Raw genomic sequence first — 24,594 nt, forward strand, 5'->3', positions numbered from 1 at the left:
ATTATGAATCAATCTATGGATTAAAAGCATTTATGTAAATTGGACTTGTGAAGTTGTAGAGCGCTGTCCATCATGGGTTGAGATAAACTAAAATGTTATAGATTTGCAGGCAATAACAAAGTGACATATTGGCTAATGCCTGGCTCACACTACAGGAGTTTTAAAATCCTAACCGATTTTGAAATCTGCTTGCACCACACACTTAAGGAGAATCTTTGCAGATTTTCTTCCCTCAAATCTTAAACATGCTCACACTACAAGATTTGAAAATCATGGCGCATCACACACTACAAAATGTTAATAAGATTATCATGCCAGATATGATTCCACCATGATCACGTGATTTCACGCAACAGATCGTAAGCGGAAAAGTGGATGTAAACTAAATATCTGTCCTTCAGATCAAGTCATATTTGAAAAATATGCCGTGACCAAGGAAAGCGAAATCTTTAAAAAAAAAAAATCATCCTTTTAACATTTAAGGATATTTCTAATGAATGGCGTCATCTCTATGAGGTGACTTGTCAGCTTCAGCGTTGCCTTGCCCATGCGCCGGAATGGGCAGCTGAGCCTTATAAAGTGGAGCTCAAAGTTAAAATTAAATGTTAAAATAATTAACAGCTTGTTTCATTACTTATATATTAGAATGAATCCGAATTTCTTGTTATGACTCACTCAAAGGCAGTATCTTGCCGCCACCTAGTGGCCTAATTGTGTAACTGGACTGAGTGTCTATAACACGCAGAGACGAGCAATGACGATACTGGTGAAATATCAGCAGAACGCCTCTCGTTTGGTGAGATTACAGGATCGGAACTAACTGTTATATAACAATGATCTAACAAGCTTGTGTCAGGTTTATGTTCTGTTATACTATGTGGACCCTTATTTTGACACTGTATCTTCTGTTTACTCCACTTTCTTTTGTTTCGGTTTCATTACTGAACATGTACTAGTCTTCGTGCCTGCCGACAACAGTGTAACACTTTTATTTAGCAATAAATAAATAAATAAAGATAATAAATAAAGGTAATACCGCATATCCTTTTTTACAGTCTATGTATGTGCATATCACGCTGATGAGTCACTCAAAATTACCTCATTCCTTCACCACGACAGCCCTACTTGTTTCTTATTGGCTATTGTGACAATACTGACGTAATCACAATCTTGCTCATCCCGATAAATATCAAACATGTTTGATATGATCGGGGCGACCCCGATTTGTGTGAGAGCAGATCGGGAGGTGCAAGATTCGATCTGTGAACGCCTCACATTACCAGATAATCTGCGCCGAACATCGGAACCGATCGAGGTCCTCGACAAGATATTTTCTCCGATTCTCGGGAGGGGGAAATCGGGCATAAATCGGCCTAAAACTCCTGTAGTGTGAGCCAGGCATTAGTCAATATCAAATTATCCAGAGAGTCCTTCACATTTATGAATATTGTGAACAAAAGGGGGAAAATGTTGTTTGACTGACATTGACAAAGTCTGTACAGCACGACCTGACCTGACAGAAACAATTGAAACAGAATTTTCAGAAACAATGTTTGTAGATGATGGGATTAAGAGACCAAACAACAGGCCTGAAAAGCAGGATACACTGTAAGACTGAGGGCCGTTGCCCTCCAAATACTCTGATAAGAAGATGTGTTTGTGGCTTTAAGTAATATTTTTGTTTCAAGAGGCAGAGAAAGATGTCTGAAGGAAATTTGTCTGAAGGACAACGTTTGGGTTAGTGATGATGGCAAACTTTACCCAAACACCATTATGTTAGATTGATGCAAGAGTTGAATCATTGCATCAAAAGGGGGATGGTAACAATTGGTAACAATTTTGATAACAATTGACAAAATTTGGTTTATTAAGGGACGGTATATGTTGGGAGGACAAGGGGCTTAATAGGGTAAAAGCCTGGCAAGAAGCGATTCTTCTCCCTAACAAAATTGCTGTCTGTAAATGTGCCGCACACACTGATAACAAAATTGCAGGACTGTTTCAACAGGAAACGCCAGGGCAGATGCAGCAGCGAAGGCCGTGGCAGCACAGCAGACAAAAGAAACTACGTGTACTTTACTATCTGAAAATAACCTCGACATTTGTTTTTCTTTACAGAGCATGCAGACTTTTGATGCAGGGCAGAATGTGCCCAATAAAATAATGGTTATGGATGAATTTGACTAACTATCCTGGCCTAGATTGTTATTGTGGCAGAAAGAAACAAGGCCACACCTGCGCAGCGCATAACTTAAGATTTTCCTTTTGCAGAATGTCAGGAAGGATTGCAGAAAACAGAACTAATTCTGTTCCAAATGTATACATATTGTGTTGTGGACATGAGCAAAGTGGGTTGAGTGTTTTTCAGGGTAAAAGGACCCCGAGTGCTATTAAGTGAGCAAGAAATTATCCGGAGATAATGTTTCAGGTTGTTGATTCCACAGGTCACACCAAAGGGGACGAGCGGCAAGACAAGCGGTCACTAACAAAATACTTAAGGTCTCCATTCACAGGTCAAAGCAGGAGATGGTTCACTCCAGTAGGGGTGCATCGTGATCTAAGGGGCAAATCTGGTAATGATCAGAAAATGGTTGGAGAGTGGGACACCTGGGTCGAAGCCTCTCACCTTAGACTACACCGACAGGCCTCAACAATCAAATATGAGGACAACGTGAGGGGTCAAAGGCTCGTGCTAGTAACAGCCTCCCTCACCGGCGAGGGAAAGACTACGGCAACGACTCGCAAAGAGTCACCCTGGTGAAGACGGAATGTCCATGGGGCAAACGAGATGACCAACACACCTGGAGGAAGATGCACCAACTAATGGTTTGAGTTTAGCAAAAGAATCTGTTTTTGTGATGATTTTGATGATTTTATTTGATTGAATCAAAATAGGGCTTAGAACAAATGATTTGATTGGTTAAGGATTCATTAGAAAATATTTCAGGTAAATTATAGGGATTATTATTGAAGAAACTTGATGATTAGGCTTTCCATTAAGGGTAAGAAAGGCCGATCATGGGAGAATATGTATGGTAATAAGCTAAAAGATGGTCCGTATTTGAAATATTAGAGTTAATTTTGAACAACTACATTGGTTAAAAGAATGGATAAAAAAATATATAACCTTTTCAGGATAGATTTTATTAAATATGGTGTTAAAAGTTAAGAAAATATGGTTAGGAAAATGGAGGCGTGGACTGATGGTAAATGGATAAGATTGGTTAATCTTTGGGGGGTTGGGGGTACTGTACTACCAATTTCAGCGATAGGATTATCAATATTGTTATGTTTACCATGCATTATAATGTGTCTCCAGCTCAGTACAGAGACTGGTTAAAGCTGGGAGTCTGTTCAATTGGATGAACAAAATATGATGATACAAGTAGTGGGAGCTACTGTGACATGTGTTAAAGAGTATGTTTCCTTTTCTTTTTCTTTCTTTCTATGAATGTTTTTGATATGAACAGAAGGTTAAAAGCTGTGGTTATCCGCTATGTGATGACGTACAAGGAGAGGGGTCGAAATGAGGGATTTTATTCTACTTTTATTTCTTCGTATTTCTTAGCCTGTTGATATGCCATGTGGGTTTCAGATGTGTAATGATAACCAGGGTGTTAAATTGATGTGTTTCCTACTTAAACTATACACTATTTCTTGTTTATACTGAGGTGACTGAGGGTCCGACCTAGGTCGGGAGTGCAATAACAGTGCTTATTCATTCAGCCCGGCCGCAGATAAAGTCTTTACTTGCTTGCTAATAATGAAGGGACTATCCCCACAAAAACAGCCTAGGCTTTTTACTTTTCCAAATGTTATTTCACAAATGTTTAAGAGAGTGGTCAGTTATGTGAAAACCAGAGATGAAGAGTATAAGTGTGATGAAATGACTTAAAATTTGTTCTAATATTTTTATTATTATGATTGGGTAATCTGAATGATAAAAAGGGGGGAATTGTTGTAGAAATTTTAATAGTCATTGATCCCAAACAGGTATCATAAGAGAAAGAACCTATTCAATGTATAAAAGTATATGTGTGTACGTGCTTGTGCGTGACTTTTCAGGAACATATGGGACAGGACCTCTGACCTTAGGGACGGTCAGTTTTGGCCAGTTTATTTCAGTACCAGTTTGTGTCTTTAAGTAGAAACTGAACAGCAGTAAGGACCTTATCTGGGTGGGTGAAAGGTACAGCGGGTGAGGAGGAACCTTGAAAACAGTATAAAGGCTGTCTCATATCTTCCTGTTGGGTGTCACTCTCTTGCACAGCGTAACTTCTGTGTACTAGACTGGGCCTATTCTTGCAAGAATAAATACTTTTCTTTTTATTAATTTGACTCTGAGTGTCTCTTACGCAGTGATGATGTTTAACAGAATTTTTGCCACAACAACAGCAATGAAATCGCTAGCTAGCATAATGGAAAAAAGTACTTTTTTCAGTAATACGTCAAAGATGATCATTGTGGATGATTGGGAAACACTGGGATCATGGCCAGTTCATCTTAAGGTCATTCAGATTCATCTAACCAGGACAAGACTGTGTGAGTATGTACATACCCTGACTCACATTATTACTATTGAGAATAAGGATTAAACCCTCTATCTAGACTTTAACCCTTATTTTCAATAGGATTTAGTAAAACGTCCGGATGTATCAAATTAATGATATATATATATAGAGAGAGATATTTGAAAATATATTGTATTCATATGCCCCATTCACGAATACATTTTTAGCTTTCAGGGTTTTCTTTCAACCAAACTTTGTATAATGATGATTCTCAACTATGTTATGAAATATATTATGGAATGAATTGATAAACCATTTTACTTTATGCAATATCTGGGTAAAATGGCCATTCATGTGTTTTACAACACAATGCAACTATGAACTGTATCTAATTTGCATATTAAAGCCAAGCAGAATTTGTTGTCCTTGTGAAAGCTCCTGAACAGTTGGTGTCTCTGAAAAGCCCTGGATCGGCTCTTTACAGGACAGACTCAGAACTGTGGCATGTGTGCTGTCAGAGAAATACACTACAATATAGTGTCCACTACAGGGGACCAATATTATGAAGCTGTTACAGTCCCCCACCCAGAATCCCGCATTCTCAGACCCCTCGTTTTTTGAGACAGCGCCTCCTGCTGTTCGGAAGATCGTATAACACCCTTATCCAAATGCCATTGAAAACAATAGGATGCAATATTTCGGTCTAGTTATTAAGTCTTAAGTTAAACAAATAAATATTTTCGTTCCCTGCTTAATGCATGTGCCAAAAAAAACTCGTTGTGTTCTCTGACTAACAAATTACCCAGTAGTTATTTTTTGAGCGTGGGTGTAATTGAAAGAAAATTACTGATGGAAGGTATACAATTACAGATTGAACTATCTTCTAAAAAATATTATGTGATGATATATTGCTACAATTTTTTTATTTAAATTCCATTTTTTATTTCAGTTCAACCTATAATGGTCTAATTAACATTATACCATGCTAACATTACAGAACCTGTTTTTTGATATTTTGAATGCGAAGCAAAACTCAAATAAGACTAGAAAAAACACCAATAATAAACAATTCTGTACTTTTTTTAACGATCACCTAAACATCATCTTGCTGTAAACAGGACAAAGCAAAGAAACAAGGAAGAAAGAATTGTGTTAGTATCTTTACTTTTCGTCTTCAATTGCATAAAAAAAGTCGCTTTGGATAAAAGCTTCTGCTAAATGAATAAATGTAAAATGTAATGTAAATGCATGAGGTAAAATAATTACTTTCTGGTAAGCGAATGTTCCTTCTTTTGTCATTCTTTTTGCAATCGCTCTGTCAAATTCCTCCACTTCACTGAATGCCATTGTCAAAAATATTGTGTAATAATATATATATATATTTTTTTTTTGCAAATGCAAATTACAAGCATACCTATGACACATTCTAGCTCACATGTTAAGACCATAGACTGGTTAATACATACATAGTGAAGGCATTGTAAATTTGATTATTAGGCAATTGTATGAGTTGTAAATGGCTGGCAACAACTTCATATCACAGTTAAATTAATATTGATTCATTTTAATACGTTTTATATGGCTTGTCTACAAAAAGTCATAGGTTAACGCTAAAGGCTAACGTTAGCTATCAAAATATTTTCGGGGGAAAAGGCGAAAAAACATACAATAACGGCTCAAATTTTGTTACATACTATCTTTACAAATATTAAATGGACTATTCATATGTTGGTGTATCAATGAGCTATAAAGTAGTTTGATTAAAAAAGAAATCGAATGAGTATGATTCGCTAAATAAAATTGACGATACTCACGTTTGGCCTAAGTTCTTCACATGTTTATCCGATCCAATTTGATAGGAGGCGCTGTCTCGAAAAACGAGGGGTCTGAGAATGCGGGAATCTGGGTGGGGGTGGGGGACTGTAGCTGCAGGCTCCGAGACTTCATACTACCAAAGAGAACAAGAGGCGAAACTCTGATGCTTTTTTGGTAACAGCCAGGTGGCGCTTCGGTAGCGCGGGCGCCATTTTGGGGTCAAAATTCCAACTGGATCACTGGACAACAGCACAGATAACGGTTGCTTTATTGAATATTTGCATTTTATGCAACTTTACAGATTTACTCATATTATTAGTTACAAACTCCACTAGGGCTGAAATATATTTTGTACGTTTTACCCATACAAAAATGTAATATATGGCCATATATGTAGGCCTACTTATATTTTAAATAGCATGACATATACATATATTTGACTTATCTGAGAACACAATATATGCCTGAAACATATATGAACACTTATGTGTCCAAACATGTGAAGAAAATATTTGAGTTCATCCATATGATACCATATATCTGCATATATTACAGTGTAGTATTGGTTCCTCGCATATGTAGACAACATTAAGCATAAATATGTGACATAAATTTTTGTTTCCCACATATTTAATAAATGTATGAAAACATACATGCGATATTGATTCATTGAAATAAGTATATGCATATCAACATATATGTGTCTTAGGCTACATATATTTAACATTTATGTGCATATATGGGAAAATATCCCAGACAGCATTTACATCTGTGCCAGGTCCGTTTTCGAATCAGTAGATTCGCGCAGCAGTCGCACTCAATATGCAGATCTGCACCAACTCTGCGCCAGACTTGTCTGTAGCTTCGACTGTGACAGTCCGTCCGGCGGGTGCGGCGCCGATCCGGGGCAGACCATACGCGCCACGACTGAATTGAGTCCGCCTGGCGGGTTTGGACCGGATCCGTGCGAGCTGCGCAGACCATACGCGCCACAACTGAATTGAGTCCGCCTGCCGGTTGTGGACCGGAGCCGCGCGAGCTGCGCAGACCGGACGCGCGGGCGCCAGCCCACATAAACCCGCTGACAAAAGTGGAAGAGTGCAGGCTGCACCGTCTCTGCTAATTGGTAAGTGCATTATACACGTATAATATAGTAAGTACATTATAAAAGTAAACTGGTGTTGATGTCATATTAGTCTGTTACATAATTATATTAAAAATAAAAGTTTACAAACGTTTACACTGACATTCTTACAACCTGAGACGTGTCAGATAAGCTGGGTAGTAGCAGGCGGTTGGTAGTAGCTATAGGTTATTTTAAACATCCACAACTAATGTGAACATATGCTTTAAGGCTGAATGGGTGATATTTGCTTATTATTCTCCAAAATTGCTGAATATCGTGTCCATTGTGTGTTATCTGCAAAATCGTATAACGTTAGCCTACCCACTAACGTTACCAGGGGTGACCGCTGCTAGCAACTGCAACAATAACAGATTAATGACTTCCCACGTCCAAATACATTAAACTAGTTCGACGTCAGTATCATATCAATTCTCACTGTATTATACCGGCTGTAGAGTGCGACATATATGTGATATGTCGATATGTTAGCTATCAAACTACCTGCAAATTACTGTTGCTTACCTCCAGTTCGTGTTGCAAAATGGATAAACCATATTAACGTTACCCACGTCTTCTAAGCCACTGCGATGTGCCTCTTTTATTAATTTGTTAAACAAGCTGTTTGTGAAATAGCCTTAAGCGGTTTTTAATTTCCATTGATGACTGATTATTGCAGTGTTCGGACATACTATTTATAGGCTGTTAATAACTTTAATTATAGGCCTATAATTCATTGTATAATCGATCTAACGTTAAATGTTTTTAGATAATTTTCAGCCCAAGCAAGCTCCTATATAATATTATTATCCTCCCAGCGTGTCTATGCGGTGATGCGCAGTTAAATTATTGCGTGGCATATTAATAATAATAATAGCCTATCAATTTAACAATAAAAGTAGGCCTTCCCTAATAATAATAATAACAACAACAATAATAATAATACAGTCATACTAATAATAATTTAATGCATAAATTTGAAATGCTAAATCCTCTTAAGACGATCTAGACACGGCAGGCAAAAACATTTTCTATCATTAGGTTCAAAATTATTTTTTCATTGTGTTCACATATTAGATGGAGAAATAATTACAGAGGGATTTATGGATATCTACTTTTGTTATCCTGTAAATCAAAATATACTGTCTATGAATATGTTGCCCATACCTCTCTATCATTTATCAATCTTTTACTTCTCACTAATTTAGTCTCTTGTTTCCACAGGTGGGAATGCTGGCCTTCATTGGTGGAAGAGATACCAAAAACATCATAACCAACCAAGGCTATTATGGCTCGTAAGTATTATGTATAGATGCCTTTCACTTTACTTAATCACCACTCTCTCATTCATTCACTCACTACTCTATGAAGGTAAAAGAGTATCAACACTCTAGAGCACGTAGATGTGAATTTGAGAACTTGTACAATAAATATTCATATTTGTACGTGAACATTTACACTCACAGCTCCAATGTGAAATCCTGTCAAATTAAAATCTGAAGTTGAATGTTGAAATTTGCACTCACAGACAAAAGTCACAAACCTGTATTTTGAATTTGAAGCTGCAGACAAGCAGTCACAAATGTGTAAAATGCCATTCACAGAAATACAATGACAGACACAAACTTGTAATATATATTTGCATTTAATCGCAGTACAACCTCAATTAGGCACTTGCAACTTGCAAATCTGTCACTGCAATTTCAATTTCAAACTTCGCGCCTTGAATTTTGCTACTCTTTTTTCGCAAGCGGCGAGAGAGAAGGGGGGGGGGGGGTGTTTTCTCCCTCCCATAGAAAACACTTAATGAGGCTTAATGGACCAACAGTTATAAAAAATAAAACACGATTCGTTATAAATTATTAATAAAACACAGGCAGCAGGTTTATTTGCTCTGAACACAAATTTGGTCATATTTAGTCATATTCTGTGCTCATGGGCTTTTCTGTTGATTGCATTATTAGTATGGTGTTTACTGAGTTTGATAATATCATTTATTTCTTTAAATATCAGTCTAATGCATTAAGTCATGTTAGCTTTTCAGAGCGTCCCCCTTTCTCTCTTACTGACACTGAGTTGCAAGTGCACAAGTTAGTTTTGCAACTTGCACGAAAGAGTAGCAAAATTCAAGGCGCGAAATTTGAAATTGCAGTGACAGATTTGAGAAGTTGCAAGTGCCTAATTGAGGTTGTACTGCGATTAAATGCAAATATATATTACAAGTTTGTGCGTGTCATATTTCTGTGAATGGCTGTGAGTGTAAATGTTCACGTACAAGTATGAATATTTATTGTACAAGTTTTCAAATTCACATCTACGTGCTCTTTAGTGCTGATACTCTTTTACCTTAATACTACTCATTCTACACCACTTTAGTCACATTTATTATTATTTATTTGTGCAAGCATTGTACAATAATGTCATGTAATAAAGAATCTTTGAATATTGGATCTAATATTTACTCTTTGTTTCTTTGCTTTGTTGTCCTTTTTGTACGTCTTACTGGAGCAGTGAGGAAGAATTGCATGTCTGACAAAGCCACAGACCCCGAGATAAACCAGTATAACATCAGGTGGTTTAATCTGGCATGCGACCGTGGGGGTGGCCACCGTGCCCGGTCACACCCAACTAATGAGCAATAAATGTGATTAAAATAAAAAAAGTTTTTTGAAAATTACAAATTGTCTGGGTGTTTGTGCCTTAATTGTCTGATAGCCTAAATATGAATCACAGACCAGGGCCAGATGAGCCCCAGATGTAAAATATGAGTCACGGATCTGGGCCAGATCTGCACCACATGTCATGGCATTAATAACTGTACTGGGCCAGTGCTGGCCCAGATCTGTCTCTGATCCGTAATTCCAACCTGTTCCGGTATTGGGCCGTTGGAAAGAATGACCCCGGCCCAGGTCCGTTTAGCGGATCTGCGCCAAATGCTAATGAAGACCTGGCCCAAATCTGGCCCAAATACATTTTGCTGTCTGGGATGGCACTTACATGAAAACGGCCATTTTTGCTATATTGTTTCATGTCTATGTGTTGTATTTATATGAATTTTGCATATATTCTCATATAGGCAGCAGACATAGGCTACATGGGCACTGACTGACATTATATATGTAATTTACTTATTTTGACATATTACATTTCTGTATGGGTAATCCCCTGGATCATGCTACAAACATGATGATCTTATAGAACAGTGGCTGTGTTTTTTTGTTTACATAGTATTGCTTTAACGCTCATTAATATAAGATAGTACTACTGCAAAAAAAAAGTTGACTGTAAAGCTATTCTATTGCTGTTATATATAAATACTGTCCAACATTCCCAATTATCTGATATAGCATGTCCTTTACTTTTATATGTTGGTATTAATCCAGTGTTTGTAATGCTAATACGAAAGGTTTTGTGGGAAAAAAGTAGAAAACTTGTCTAAGTATGTGAAAGAAACTGTTAAAAGGGATTTGATGATCACTAGTCTAGCCATTGTACGTTATTCTGTATTTGTCATCATTCCGTTTGGATTTGATCTTTAATGTAACGTTACTTTAAAAAAAAAATTTAAAAGCAGCTGATATTGCCATAGCGACAGCAAAAAGCAAGTGGATAGTGATGGGAAGTCCGGCTCTTTTCAAAGAATCGGCTTTTAGATAGTAGTGGGAAGTTCGGATCATTTTACTGACTCGGATCTTTGAGTCTCGTTCAGAAAAAAGAACGAATCTTTTTTCGAGTCATTTCGTTCATTTCGTTCATTTCAGCATAATATAATTAAAATGGCATGTTAAATATCCCAACACATCTAGTACTTACGAAAATGTTGATTACATTTGTAAAAAGAATAAAAATAAACTATAGGGTAATGCAGCCAAAGCCAAATTATAAGAAACCGAAATGTTTTATTAATTGATTAGTTGTTGGGTCTTAAGTTCAGGCTATTGCAGTCTGATTCTGTTAGTTCACCTCACCTCCTGATCCGAGATGTTCTTTCCTTTGCAACTTCATATTTATCAGGTTAGTTTTCCTCTCGTGTCTCGAGACATTAGCTGTCGACTCGCCAGTGTCTGACTCGGATCTGTCTGCTGGGCCGACCGTGCCGTGTGTGATGCAGCAGGGCCGGAAATAGAAATGATTAGTTCATCTTTCGAGTCTCGAGTTCGGGTTCGACCGGCTCCGAGTCTTTCGTTCTTCCTGTCAGTCCATAGAGACTATGCTGTCAGTACCGGAAAGAGAAATGATTAGTTCATCTCTCGAGTCTCGAGTTCGGGTTCGAGTCTTTCGTTCTTCCTGTCAGTCCATAGAGACTATGCTGTCAGTAGCGGAAAGAGAAATGATTAGTTCATCTCTCGAGTCTCGAGTTCGGGTTCGAGACTTTCGTTCTTCATGTCAGTCCATAGAGGCTATGCTGTCAGTACCGGACAGAGAAATGATTAGTTCATTTTCTTCGAGTCTCGAGTTCGGGTTTTAAATCCTTCGTTCTTTTGTCACGTGACCGCTGGTATCTCGCATCAAATACAACATTATATTCGTATTATTGACTGCGTCTGAATGTATATTGTTTTATATTTAGGAATTAAAATACAAAATATGTGCAAAACATTATCTGTAAAATAAAAGTTCCATCTTATATTGTCCCTGTCCTTCTCTTTTCTAAATGTTTCTTGTGCATCTGTGGTATGTTTTATTATATATTATACATTAATTAAGTACTATTATATTTAATACCTTAACTATACTTGTTTGTAAAAGGTTGTAAATTAGTAGGCTATTCAATACGGTGACAAGTCACGTGACAAAAGAACGAAGGACTCAAACCCGAAGACTCGAAAAAAATGAACTAATCATTTCTCTTTCCGGTACTGACAGCATAGCCTCTATTGGACTGACAGGAAGAACGAAAGACTCGGACCAGTCCGAACCCGAACTCGAGACTCGAAAGATGAACTAATCAATTCTCTTTCCGGTACTGACAGCATAGTCTCTATGGACTGACAGGAAGAACGAAAGACTCGGACCCGTCCCGAAACCGAAGACTCGAGAGAGATGAACTAATCATTTCTGTTTCCAGTACAGATTCAGAACCCATATGCTGCGCAATGCGCATGCGCGGTCGACACAAAATGAACGAATCACTCTCTGAGACAACTCGGCAGTCCCGAGTCATAATAAAGATTCGTTCAAAATGAACGAATCGTTCATGAACGACACATCACTACTTTTAGAGCGGCTCGTTCGCGAACGACACATCAACACTATGGACTGCCGAGTCGCTTTCACCCCAAAATGTCGGAAGCGTAGCGCTGCCGATTGCGCGTTGGTGTTGCAATGGAACGTTCTATTGAGTTTCGCCTCTTGTTCTTCTCTAGTATACTACTCCAGGGAACACAAGACTATTCCTGGGTCCCAGGAAAGAGCTTCAGTTCGCTTTGTGTTTCGAGACTGTAAACACGGTCAGTGTTTATCATTGAAACAACACATATACAAACGACAGATCTCAGTCTATACGAGAAAAGCCAACTTATATAATATCCATCCATGCACATAACGATTATATCACCTGAATTTCACATCACTCGTGTTTTCTGAACATTACTTTAATTTTACTAGCCAACAATAAGTTCACATTAGACATGGATGCATGGTTGTGTCTAATATAATAAACAAATGCATGATGCAACAGCCACACGATATCATGAGAAAAATGAAAGTGTTTTGTTTAAACGTCAAGCTATCCAACAAAGTTTGACAAACTGAATAATTTCCGCCCATACGCGCTAACGTTAACGTTACATGTCGATATTAATTTTTCACAGAACAACACGTCACATAATAAAGGGATATTATTCATACAGGTCTTGTGTGAAATATGAGCTTACATCCATCTGCAGAGGTACTAATCTCAGACGACATCTCTCTGAGACCACGAATCCCTTCGGTAAATCAATGTACTGGCCCCATTCCTCCGAGAAATACTGAAGCACCAGTTTACGATGAACATCGATCTGACGCCCGTAGATGGACAGAAACTTCTGGATGAGCACTTCATATCCTGAACCCACGGGCACAGACGAGGGACGAGAGTACACCGAGAAGGAGAATAACACCGGGACCTGCGTGTTATTGTTGCTGTGTGTGTCCGCCATGATCATATGAATCAGGAGTGATGTCCGACTCACAAATGAATTGTTCTTAAGAACCGATTCATAAGAACCGAGCTCATAAAGTTGTGAACCGGTCTTGTGTAGGTTTTAAAATTTAAATGCGTTTGTTTGGCATAATTGGATATAAAAAAAATGCAAAGACAATATCTGCTTGTGTCTGCTCCATTCCTCTGTATTTTTCAGTTTGTGAATTGAACACATGGGAATTGGCACAGTAAATCCGTGGTGCAAACCTATGTGGTGGTAGCATCGTGTTAGAAGTCCAAACAAGGTGCATTAACGTTCAGTGATGGCTGAAATCAATCTAACGTTTTTAACAAATCATTGAAACGAACAGTTCGAAAGAAGCGATTCGTTAAAATGACTCAAAATCTCCCTGCTATGAAACGAAATCTATTTAAAATCACCCTCGGAAACAATCATTCCTGCTTGACCTTTAATTAAATTTAGCATTTATCAAACTTGTCGTCATCCCCCAAAAAGTCCTCAGAGTGTGTTATAATTATCTTCAGAGAGTGTAAAACCTAGACTGGAAAAATTAAAGACCCTCAGTGGTGAAAAGCAAGCTTTTAATACTGTTTATATGCCTACGTGGTGTTTTGAATATGCTTTAAGACAAACCATGTGCAAATTCATCAGTCAACACACCATTTCTGAATATTTTCTCTTAAATCTGCAGTGAACCTGCAGTCTCAAAGTAAAAGCATAGTTTGAATGCCAGATATTCATGATCACAAAGTGCCTCAATAGTCTCTCTCCGAATGATGAAATGGGGCCCCAATTGATAAAAACGTATAATTCATTATCCATTGTATTATGAAGTGAAATGTGAAGTGACAATATAGTCCTGACATGGCTTTCCTTCTCAGTATCATGGCATCATTACAAAACAGCTCATAGATGATTTACACCGCTGTGAAAATAAGCTTCACAAAGATGAAAGAACAGGAATTGATTGTTTCCAGTCAGTCTATTGAAGAGGTAGCATGTGTTGAAGGACTCTGACTTCAAATTCAGTAGGCTACTACTTTTCTCTTGATAAAGAACTGTTTCACGTTTGAAATGAGTGATGTTTTGCTGTCTTTTTCTTGCATTGGTTTTTTGACATGCTTTTCACAATACAGTGAAAACATGAATGCATGTAAACAAAATTGTTATTTATTATGCATAATTAGGTTAATAAAACTGAGTGACATCATTGCAAATAAGAAAAAATAGTTTTAAATAAAATTCACAGTGAATCTCAAATGTTTCAAGTGCCCTGTTTAACAAGACTAAAACAAAATAATCAACCAAAAAGAAGAAAATCTTCACTTTCTATGATGCTCAGAACTCTAGCAAAAAAACAAACAACAAAATTTCCAGTTCAAGTCACATTCAGACTTAGTCTGTGTATTTGAAGTATTCACAGTGCATGTGTATGTATTACACATAATTATAACATTACACATCAACATATACAAAGATGGCCGGTTTTATTAAAATAAAACTCACAGCCACTCAAGACTGATGTCAGCAGGAAGACCGTACACGATTATAAGTGCTGAATTTGATTTGGAATTCCTTTTCACATAATTTACTTTAAATTCAACTATAACCATTTAAATTTCACTGGGATTGAGTTGCATTGTAGGACGTTAAAGCTTGATGTGCTCATATGACACACACTAAAGCAATATGTGAAAGTGTCTGTTTTGAACATAATCTTTCCAGTCACCAAATATAAAAGCTTTTCCTTCACACCCACACACATTCACTATACTATATTAGCCAGATGGCCTGTTCCACGTCTCAAGGTCTTTGTGCACTTCCTGTGTCGAAATCAGCAAACACACAACTGTTCGCTCATGTCCACTCAGAGCATATCATCATTACCCTCTTATATATCTACTAACTCTACATTCACTGAATGACACGGTCTGCAGCTCTGATCAATAATTCACTACGGAAGCTGATCAAATATACAGCGCTACAAAAGAGCCGGCGAGTCCCTCAGCGTCAGCACAGCTAAATCACTTCTCTAAGGTATCGTGGTGCTGTCAAGGGCTCGCGCTAGACTTTCTTCTGAGAGTTTAATATACTATCATAGACAGAGCTGGTCAGGGGAATGTAGCTCTTCTCTGTGTAGTCCAAGAAGAAGAGCGGGTCGCTGATGCAGGACGGGTTGAAGCCGCTCTCCACCAGACCGAACTTCTGCTGCTTGAACGTGCTGGTCATCTCCATAGACTCCTACAGACGCAAACCACATGACACACTGAGCATGAGAAAGCCTCAGCCCTGAAGGCAGAGGGTGGACATGATTGTGATGAACTGCAGCTACAGAATGAAACTGATTGGGCACTTGAGAAAGTCCAGAAGTCCTGATCTAGATGTCTAAAAGGCCCTTTTTCCACCTGGTATTAAAGGGTCATGAAACTCTAAAACTACATTTTCTGAGATTTTAACAGTTCAGTATACTAGTCTATAGGTGTAAGAAAACATCATCTTTTCCCTTCAAATCTACCTTCATTTTATTTTGTCAGTGTTTTTTATTATATTTGAATAAACATACTTTACAAAAATATGATGACACTGATTATCACAGTCAAACTCACACAGTTATAGCAAGTGTTTTTTGCTAGCCAGCCTGACGCAGTTTTTCTTTTCACGTCCTGCGCCACAGCTAATGCATTTGCGCCCAGGAGTTGCTGGTCTGAGAACGTGGTATGTGTTCAGGCGCATTGTTGGAGCGTTGCTATTTTGAGGCAACTGAAATAGACTGAGCCATTGACCAACTGAAACCTGATCTAAAGTCAATGGTGCAGTATTTTTTTGTTATTTTGTTGCATTAGCAATATGTGCCTATAGGTTGGTCATTTGACAGTCACGTGTCTAGTATCTGTAAAACCGCATTCTTCCATCTTAAAAATATATCTAAATTACATAATATGCTCTCAATGACAAATGGGGAACAGTTAGTTCATGTGTTCATGACATCAATGCTAGATTATTGTAATGCTCTACTGGGTGGTTGCCCAATCTATATTGTTAAAAGTGCTATATAAATGAAGGTGACTTGATTCACAGTCACACACGCACTCACACAGTCAGACTCACACAGTCAGACTCGCACAGTCATTCTCACACATACCCGCCAGGGCGCGAGCGCAACTAGCTTTTAAAAGGAATGGGATCTGATTGTAGAAAAATACAATCTGATTGTTTTTCGCACGTTACGCCCAAAACACACCCATAACTCATTAAGAGAATACGGACAACCCTTTTAGACCATACGCTGGACGCGCCAACCATTTTTCCTGTCGTCAAACTAGCAAAAGTACTATGTTTTGTTAGGGTTACCCTTATACTAACCCTACCCCTAAACCTACCCATCACACAAAACTTTCTGCATTTTCACTTTCACTTTCACACACTCACACTCACACTCACACTCACACTCACACTCACACTCACACACACACTCTCACACACACTCTCACACACTCTCACACACACTCTCACACACACTCTCACACACACTCTCACACACACTCTCACACACACTCTCACACACACTCTCACACACACACACACACACACACACACACACACACACACACACACACACACACACACACACACACACACACACACACACACACACACACACACACACGTTAGTGTTTGTTTTGTACCTGCAGTCGAATGAAGAGAGGTCTAGCATATGATGGCAGCTCTTTGAGGACAATATTGAACAGTTTCTTTCCATCAAACGTGCACTCGGGCCTCACAATCACTGCAGCCATTCCAGCACGGCCCTCATTTCCTGCACACAGAAACCCAGATGCTTTTTATCTTCCGGTTTACTCTTTCATCGGCCAGTCATAAGAAGATGCTACTATGATTTCATGGCAAGATTAAACAGTCTCAAATCTTGTAAAAAATAATAAACAAACAATCTAACAGACATTAACATTCAAATGTATCAGTATGGCAGAGTGATATAGTTAAAAAAATGTACTTTCAATATTTATATATTGATTCCAAAAGAGTGTTTTTTTTCCCCAATCATACAAAGCATTTTTACAAAAGAGCTATAGTAGTCCAGTATATTAAACATGTAATAGCTAAAATAAGGGTATTTGGCTCATGTGAAGTCTACAGTACCTGGCACTTGGACTCCATACACATTGACTTCCTGAATAAAATCTACTAGTCCCAGTATCTCTGTCACCTCAGTGGTCGCCACATTTTCACCCTTCCATCTGCAAACAGCAGCAGCGTGCAAAATTTGCACATATGCATACATGCTTGATCACAAATATTTCATCATTGTGACGACAGGCCTTCGGGGTTGTGCGCTCCTCTGTACCTGAAAGTGTCTCCCACTCTGTCTTTGAAGCAGATGAAGTTGTCCTCATCCTCAGCCATCAGGTCTCCAGTGTTGAAGTAAGCGTCTCCCTTGACAAACACATTTCGCAGGATCTTTTTCTCTGTCAGCTGTTTGTTCCCAGCATATCCGAAGAACGGACTCTGACTGCAGATCTTCGACAGCAGCAGCCCCGTCTCACCTGATCATCAACATACAGACACCACATTAGCAGAAAACAGCAACAATTGAAGTCATCGTGTGTTTATTAAGTTGGCTTGGAAAAGCCAACTTACTGATATTGTACTTAAACTTATTCTTCTTCTTCTTCTGAGCCAAATTTTAGACTGTATCTCCTCCTAGACCGTTAAAGCTACGACCACCAAACTCGGGTCAGACCTTCAGACTGTTCTGATTTGAGTTGCTATATCTTTTCAAACTGATTTGACTTTCAGATTTCTTAAAAATTAATATTAAAAATCCCATTGACTTTTATTGCAACAGTTCAAATTGAGCCAAGACTACGGTGGCCCAGTAGTGCACAACAAATAAACTCAAATCTAAACTCCCTGAAGCCCTAGACTCAATTAAACTACCATTCTATATGTACTAATGAACTTATCTATCTATCTATCTATCTATCTATCTATCTATCTATCTATCTATCTATCAAACTATCTGTCAAACTATCTATCTGTTACTAAATATATTATACATCGTCGCGGTCCGATGAAAACCGTGCAGGTCCATTTTGCCGATTTTGAGATTTTTCAACGGATAGAATGTCCAGGTTCATTTCCGTATACAGTATGCTTCACATTATCTAAATGACCAATGAAAAGTTGTGAAATGATGTCATCTTATTTTCACGTATATCCATTTGGTGTCAAAGCTGTCAATCACGCCGCGTATCTCCCACCCTGTGGAGGCATCTCGCCGGTCTCGTGAAGTTTCATCTTAAGCGTCTCTGGAAGCTCAGCATTGGATAGCCGAATAACACTGTGAGGTAAAGTATCAGCAAACGTTTGTTTTTGACAACTGTTCACAAGTTGATTATATATTCACAAAATTACGGTTGGACTGTGCAAACAAAGTATCAGTCTAGCATTGCCATGTCAGTGTATTGATTCATTGTCCCTTCATAGTTTGCAAGAGACATTTAATAAACTGAGACGTAGGCTATTTAATAAACTGAGCGTAGCCTATTAATCTGTCAATATGAAACGCGACTTGGTCATTCTAATTAATGATCGTGAGAACGCGTATCGACCACCGTTACTGTAAAATATGCACGTATGTCCATTTAAACTCGATTTTGGTCAAATGTGGATTATATCATTACACTGGCAAGAATATGGTTACATTTAAAGATGCCATACCAAGTATGCAACGCTACGTTCAACTGCTTTTGAAATTACAGTGTTTTTTTCACTTCCTGAAAAGTAACCGTTCTCGACATACGTGAGTTTCATCGGGCAGCGACGATATATATCTTTCTATCTTTCTGAATTATCTTTCTTTCTTTCTTTCCAATTAATCTTTTTCTTTCTAATTAATCTTTCTTTCTTTCTAACTAATCTTTCCTTCTGACTAATCTATCTTTCTTTCTTTCTAACTAATATATCTTTCTTTCTTTCTAAATAATATTTCTTTCTAACTAATCTATCTTTCTTTCTAACTAATCTATCTTTCAAGCTAATCTTTCTTTGTTTATTCTTTCTTTCTTTCGAACTAATCTTTCTTTCTTTCAAACTAATCTTTATTTCTTTCTAACTAAAATTTCTTTCTAACTAATCTATCTTTCTAACTAATCTATCTTTCTTTCTGACTAATATATCTTTCTTTCTTTCTTTCTAACTAATCCTTCTTTCTTTCTAACTAATCTATCTTTCTTTCTAACTAATTTATCTTTCTTTCTAACTAATTTATCTTTCTTTCTAACTAATCTATCTTTCTTTATTTCTTTCTAACTGATCTCTTTCTTTCTAACTAGTCTTTCTTTCTTTCTTTCTTTCTTTCTAACTAGTCTTTCTTTCTTTCTTTCTACCTAATCTATCTTTCTTTCTTTCTAACTAATCTTTCTTTCTTTATAACAAATGTATCTATCTTTCTTTTTTCCAACTATTCTATCTTTCTTTCTAACTAATCTTTCTTTCTAACTAATCTATCTATCTTTCTTTTTTCTAACTAATCTATCTATCTTTCTTTCTAACGAATCTATCTTTCTTTCTTTCTAACTAATCTTTCCTTCTTTCTAACTAATCTTTTTTCCTTCTTTCTAACTAATATTTCTTTCTTTTTTTCTAACTAATCTTGCTCTTAATTTTTTTAACTAATCTTTCTTTCTTTCTTTCTTTCTTTCTAACTGATCTCTTTCTTTTTAACTAATCTTTCTTTCTTTCTCTTTCTTTCTAACTGATCTCTTTCTTTTTAACTAATCTTTCTTTCTTTCTAACTAATCTATCTATCTTTCTTTCTTTCTACCTAATCTTTCTTTCTTTCTACCTAATCTCTTTCTTTCAACTAATCTTTCTTTCTATTTTCTAACTAATCTTTCTTTCTTTCTAACTAATCTTTCTTTCTATCTACCTAATCTTTCTTTCTTTCTTTCTAACTAATCTTTCTTTCTTTTTTTCTAACTAATCTTTCTTTCTTTCTTTCTAACTAATCTTTCTTTCTAACTGATCTACCTTTCTTTCTTTCTAACTAATCTTTCTTTCTCTCTCTCTCTTTCTTTCTTTCTACCTAATCTGTCTTTCTACCTAATCTAGCTTTCTTTCTTTCTAACTAATCTTTCTTTCTTTCTAACTAATATATATTTCTTTCTAACTAATCTATCTTTCAAGCTAATCTTTCTTTGTTTATTCTTTCTTTCTTTCGAACTAATCTTTCTTTCTTTCAAACTAATCTTTCTTTCTTTCTAACTAATCTTTATTTCTTTCTAACAAAAATTTCTTTCTAACTAATCTATCTTTCTAACTAATCTATCTTTCTTTCTTTCTGACTAATATATCTTTCTTTCTAACTAATCTATCTTTCTTTCAAACTAATCTATCTTTCTTTCTAACTAATCTATCTGTCTTTTCAACTAATCTATTTTTCTTTCTTTCTTTCTTTCTTTCTTTCTTTCTTTCTAACCAATCTTTCTTTCTTTCTGACTAATATATCTTTCTTTCTAAAAAATCTATCTGTCTTTCCAACTAATCTATCTTTCTTTCTTTCTTTTTAACTAATCTTTCTTTCTAACTGATCTCTTTCTTTCTAACTGATCTCTTTCTTTCTAACTAGTCTTTCTTTCTTTCTTTCTAACTAATCTTTCTTTCTTTTTTTCTACCTAATCTATCGTTCTTTCTAACTAATCTTTCTTTCTTTATAACAAATCTATCTATCTTTCTTTTTTCTAACTAATCTATCTTTCTTTCTAACTAATATATCTTTCTTTCTTTCTAACTAATCTTTCTTTCTAACTAATCTATCTATCTTTCTTTTTTCTAACTAATCTATATCTTTCTTTTTTCTAACTAATCTATCTATCTATCTATCTTTCTTTCTAACCAATTTTTCTTTCTTCCTTTCTAACTAATCTTTCCTTCTTTCTAACTATTCTTTTTTCTTTCTTTCTTTCTAACTAATATTTCTTTCTTTTTTTCTGACTAATCTTGCTCTTATTTTTTAACTAATCTTTCTTTCTTTCTTTCTTTCTTTCTTTCTTTCTTTCTTTCTTTCTTTCTTACTAATCTTTCTTTCTAACCGATCTCTTTCTTTTTAACTAATCTTTCTTTCTCTTTCTTTCTTTCTAACTAATCTTTCTTTCTAACTGATCACTTTCTTGTTAACTAATCTTTCTTTCTTTCTAACTAATCTTTCTTTCTTTCTACCTAATCTTTCTTTCTTTCTACCTAATCTCTTTCTTTCAACTAATCTTTCTTTCTATTTTCTAACTAATCTTTCTTTCTTACTTACTAATCTTTTTTCTTTCTTTCTAACTGATCTTTCTTTCTTTCTAACTGATCTATCTTTCATTCTTTCTAACTAATCTTTCATTCTTTCTAACTAATATTTCTTTCTATCTACCTAATCTTTCTTTCTTTCTTTCTAACTAATCTTTCTTTCTTTTTTTCTAACTAATCTTTCTTTCTTTCTTTCTAGCTAATCTTTCTTTCTAACTGATCTATCTTTCTTTCTTTCTAACTAATCTTTCTTTCTCTCTCTCTCTCTCTCTCTCTCTCTCTTTCTTTCTTTCTACCTAATCTTTCATTATTTCTTTCTTACTTTCTAACTAATATTTCTTTCTACCTAATATTTCTTTCTTTCTTTCTACCGAATCTTTCATTATTTATTTCTTACTTTCTAACTAATATTTCTTTCTACCTAATCTTTCTTTCTAACTAATCTTTCTTTCTTTTTTCTAACTAATCTTTCTTTCTTTCTTTCTAACTAATCTTACTTTCTAACTACTCTTTCTTTCTTTCTAACTGATCTATCTTTCTTTCTTTCTAACTAATCTTTCTTTCTTTCTTTCTTTCTAACTGATCTATCTTTCATTCTTTCTAGATAATCTTTCTATCTACCTAATATTTCTTTCTTACTAATCTTTCTTTCTACCTAGTCTTTCTTTTTTCTTTCTTTCTTTCTACCTAATCTTTCTTTCTTTCTTTCTTGCTATCTTTCTTTCTTTCTAACTAGTCTATCTTTCTTTCTTTCTAACTAATCTTTCTCTTTATTTTTTTCTAACTAATCTTTCTCTTTATTTTTTTCTAACTAATCTTTCTTTCTTTCTATCTTTTTCTAACTACTTTTTCTTTCTAACTGATCTCTTTCTTTCTAACTAATCTTTCTTTCTAACTAATCTTTCTTTCTAATTAATCTTTCTTTCTAACTAATCTTTCTTTCTTTCTACCTAATATTTCTTTCTTTCTTTCTACCTAATCTATCTTTCTTTCTTGTCATGTCCTTGATTTTTTGACTAGTCTTGTGGCAGGATCATGACAGACCCATGTTTTGTGTACAAGCACGTGGCCTTTTGCTTGGGCCATGTGCTTGTGTTGTCTAGTTATGTAACTCCGCCCCCTTGTTACACTTGTCTTGTTGTACATTATTGTCTAGTCAGTTTCACCTGTCCTCGTCATTAGTGTTCCCTATTTAATCCCCTTGTGTTTGCTGTCTTGTGCCGGTTCATTGTTTGATGTAGTGACATACGTTGCGTGTATCAAGCCGTGAGTAACTTGTTGGAAGTCTTGTCTAAGAGAAGTGTTTGTTCCTGTCTTAGTTGTTAGTTTATTGTCTGAGTCTTAGTCTAGTGTAGGCTACCCTGTCTTGTTTTTCCCCCACGTGGGTTTTGTTTTCTGTTTTTGTCATTAATAAACCCCTGTTTGAGTTATTTGTTGTCTGCGACTGGGTTCATCCTTCGTCCACATAACACTTTCTAACTAATGTTTCTTTCTATCTATCTAACTAATCTATCCATCTTCCTTTTTTTATATTATCTCTCTTTCTTTCTGATAAAGCCTTCTTTCTAACTAATCTTTCTTTCTTTATAACTAACTAATTTCTTTCTAACTAATCTTTCTTTATTTTTTCTAACTTTTCTTTCTTTCTTTCTAACTAAATTTCTTTCTAACTAATCTTTCTTTATTTTTTCTAACTAATCTTTCTTTCTAATCTTTCTTTCTAACTAATCTTTCTCTTTATTTCTTTCTAACTAATTTTTCTTTCTAACTAATCTTTCTTTCTAACTAATCTTTCTTTCTAACTAATCTTTCTCTTTATTTCTCTAACTAGTCTTTCTTTTTTCTACCTCATTTATCTTTCTAAATAATCTCTTTCTAACTAATCTTTCTTTCTAATCTTTTTCTAACTAATCTTTCTAACTAATCTATCTTTCTTTCTAACTAATCTATCTTTCTTTCTAACTAATCTATCTTTCTTTATAACTAACTAATCTTTCTTTCTTTCTAACTAATCTTTCTTTCTAACTGATCTTTCTCTTTATTTCTCTAACTAGTCTTTCTTTCTTTCTACCTCATCTTTCTACCTCATCTATCTTTCTAACTAATCTTTCTTTCTAACTTTATCTATCTATCTTTCTAACTAATATATCTTTTTTCTAAATCTCTTTCTTTCTAACTAATCTTTCTTTCTAACTAATCTTTCTTTCTAACTAATCTTTTGTTCTCTCTAACTGATCTATCTTTCTTTCTAACTAGTCTTTCTTTCTTTCTACCTAATCTTTCTTTCTTTCTAACTAATCTATCTATCTTTCTTTCTTTCTAACGAATCTATCTTTCCTTCTAACTAATATTTCTTTCTAGCTAATCTTTCTTTCTTTATAACTAACTAATCTATCTTTCTTTATAACTAATCTTTCTTTCTAACTAATCTGTCTTTCTTTCTTTATAACTAATCTTTCTTTCTAACTAATCTTTCTTCTTTTTTTCTAACTAATCTTTCTTTCTACCTAATCTTTCTTTCTTTCTAACTAATCTTTCTTTCTAACTAATCTTTCTTTCTTTCTACTTAATCTATCTTTCTAACTAATCTTTCTTTTTTTCTAACTATTCTTTCTTACTAATCTTTTTTCTTTCTTACTAACTGATCTATCTTTCATTCTTTCTAACTAATCTTTCTTTCTTAACA

General features: G+C 35.7%; 2 protein-coding genes across 2 annotated transcripts in view; both read right to left on the minus strand.

Annotated features, from left to right (window-relative positions):
• Positions 1–13,690, minus strand: part of isoc1 (isochorismatase domain containing 1) — a 32,492-nt gene extending 18,802 nt beyond the window's left edge. The window contains exon 1 of the mRNA XM_077243428.1: positions 13,326–13,690. Coding sequence (XP_077099543.1) covers positions 13,326–13,598 — 273 coding nt within the window. The 5' untranslated portion in view covers positions 13,599–13,690. The remainder of the gene's footprint in view (positions 1–13,325) is intronic.
• Positions 13,691–14,746: 1,056 nt separating this feature from the next.
• The window catches only part of slc27a6 (solute carrier family 27 member 6), a 34,049-nt gene continuing 24,201 nt past the window's right edge, over positions 14,747–24,594 (minus strand). The window contains exons 7-10 of the mRNA XM_077243426.1: positions 17,962–18,160; positions 17,757–17,854; positions 17,285–17,415; positions 14,747–15,839 (exon numbers count right to left, since the gene is read on the minus strand). Coding sequence (XP_077099541.1) covers positions 15,663–15,839; positions 17,285–17,415; positions 17,757–17,854; positions 17,962–18,160 — 605 coding nt within the window. The 3' untranslated portion in view covers positions 14,747–15,662. The remainder of the gene's footprint in view (positions 15,840–17,284; positions 17,416–17,756; positions 17,855–17,961; positions 18,161–24,594) is intronic.

Source organism: Siphateles boraxobius, unplaced genomic scaffold (assembly GCF_051911475.1).
Source record: "Siphateles boraxobius isolate OS27281-9 unplaced genomic scaffold, OSU_SipBor_1 25, whole genome shotgun sequence".
NCBI classification, from domain to species: domain Eukaryota; kingdom Metazoa; phylum Chordata; class Actinopteri; order Cypriniformes; family Leuciscidae; genus Siphateles; species Siphateles boraxobius.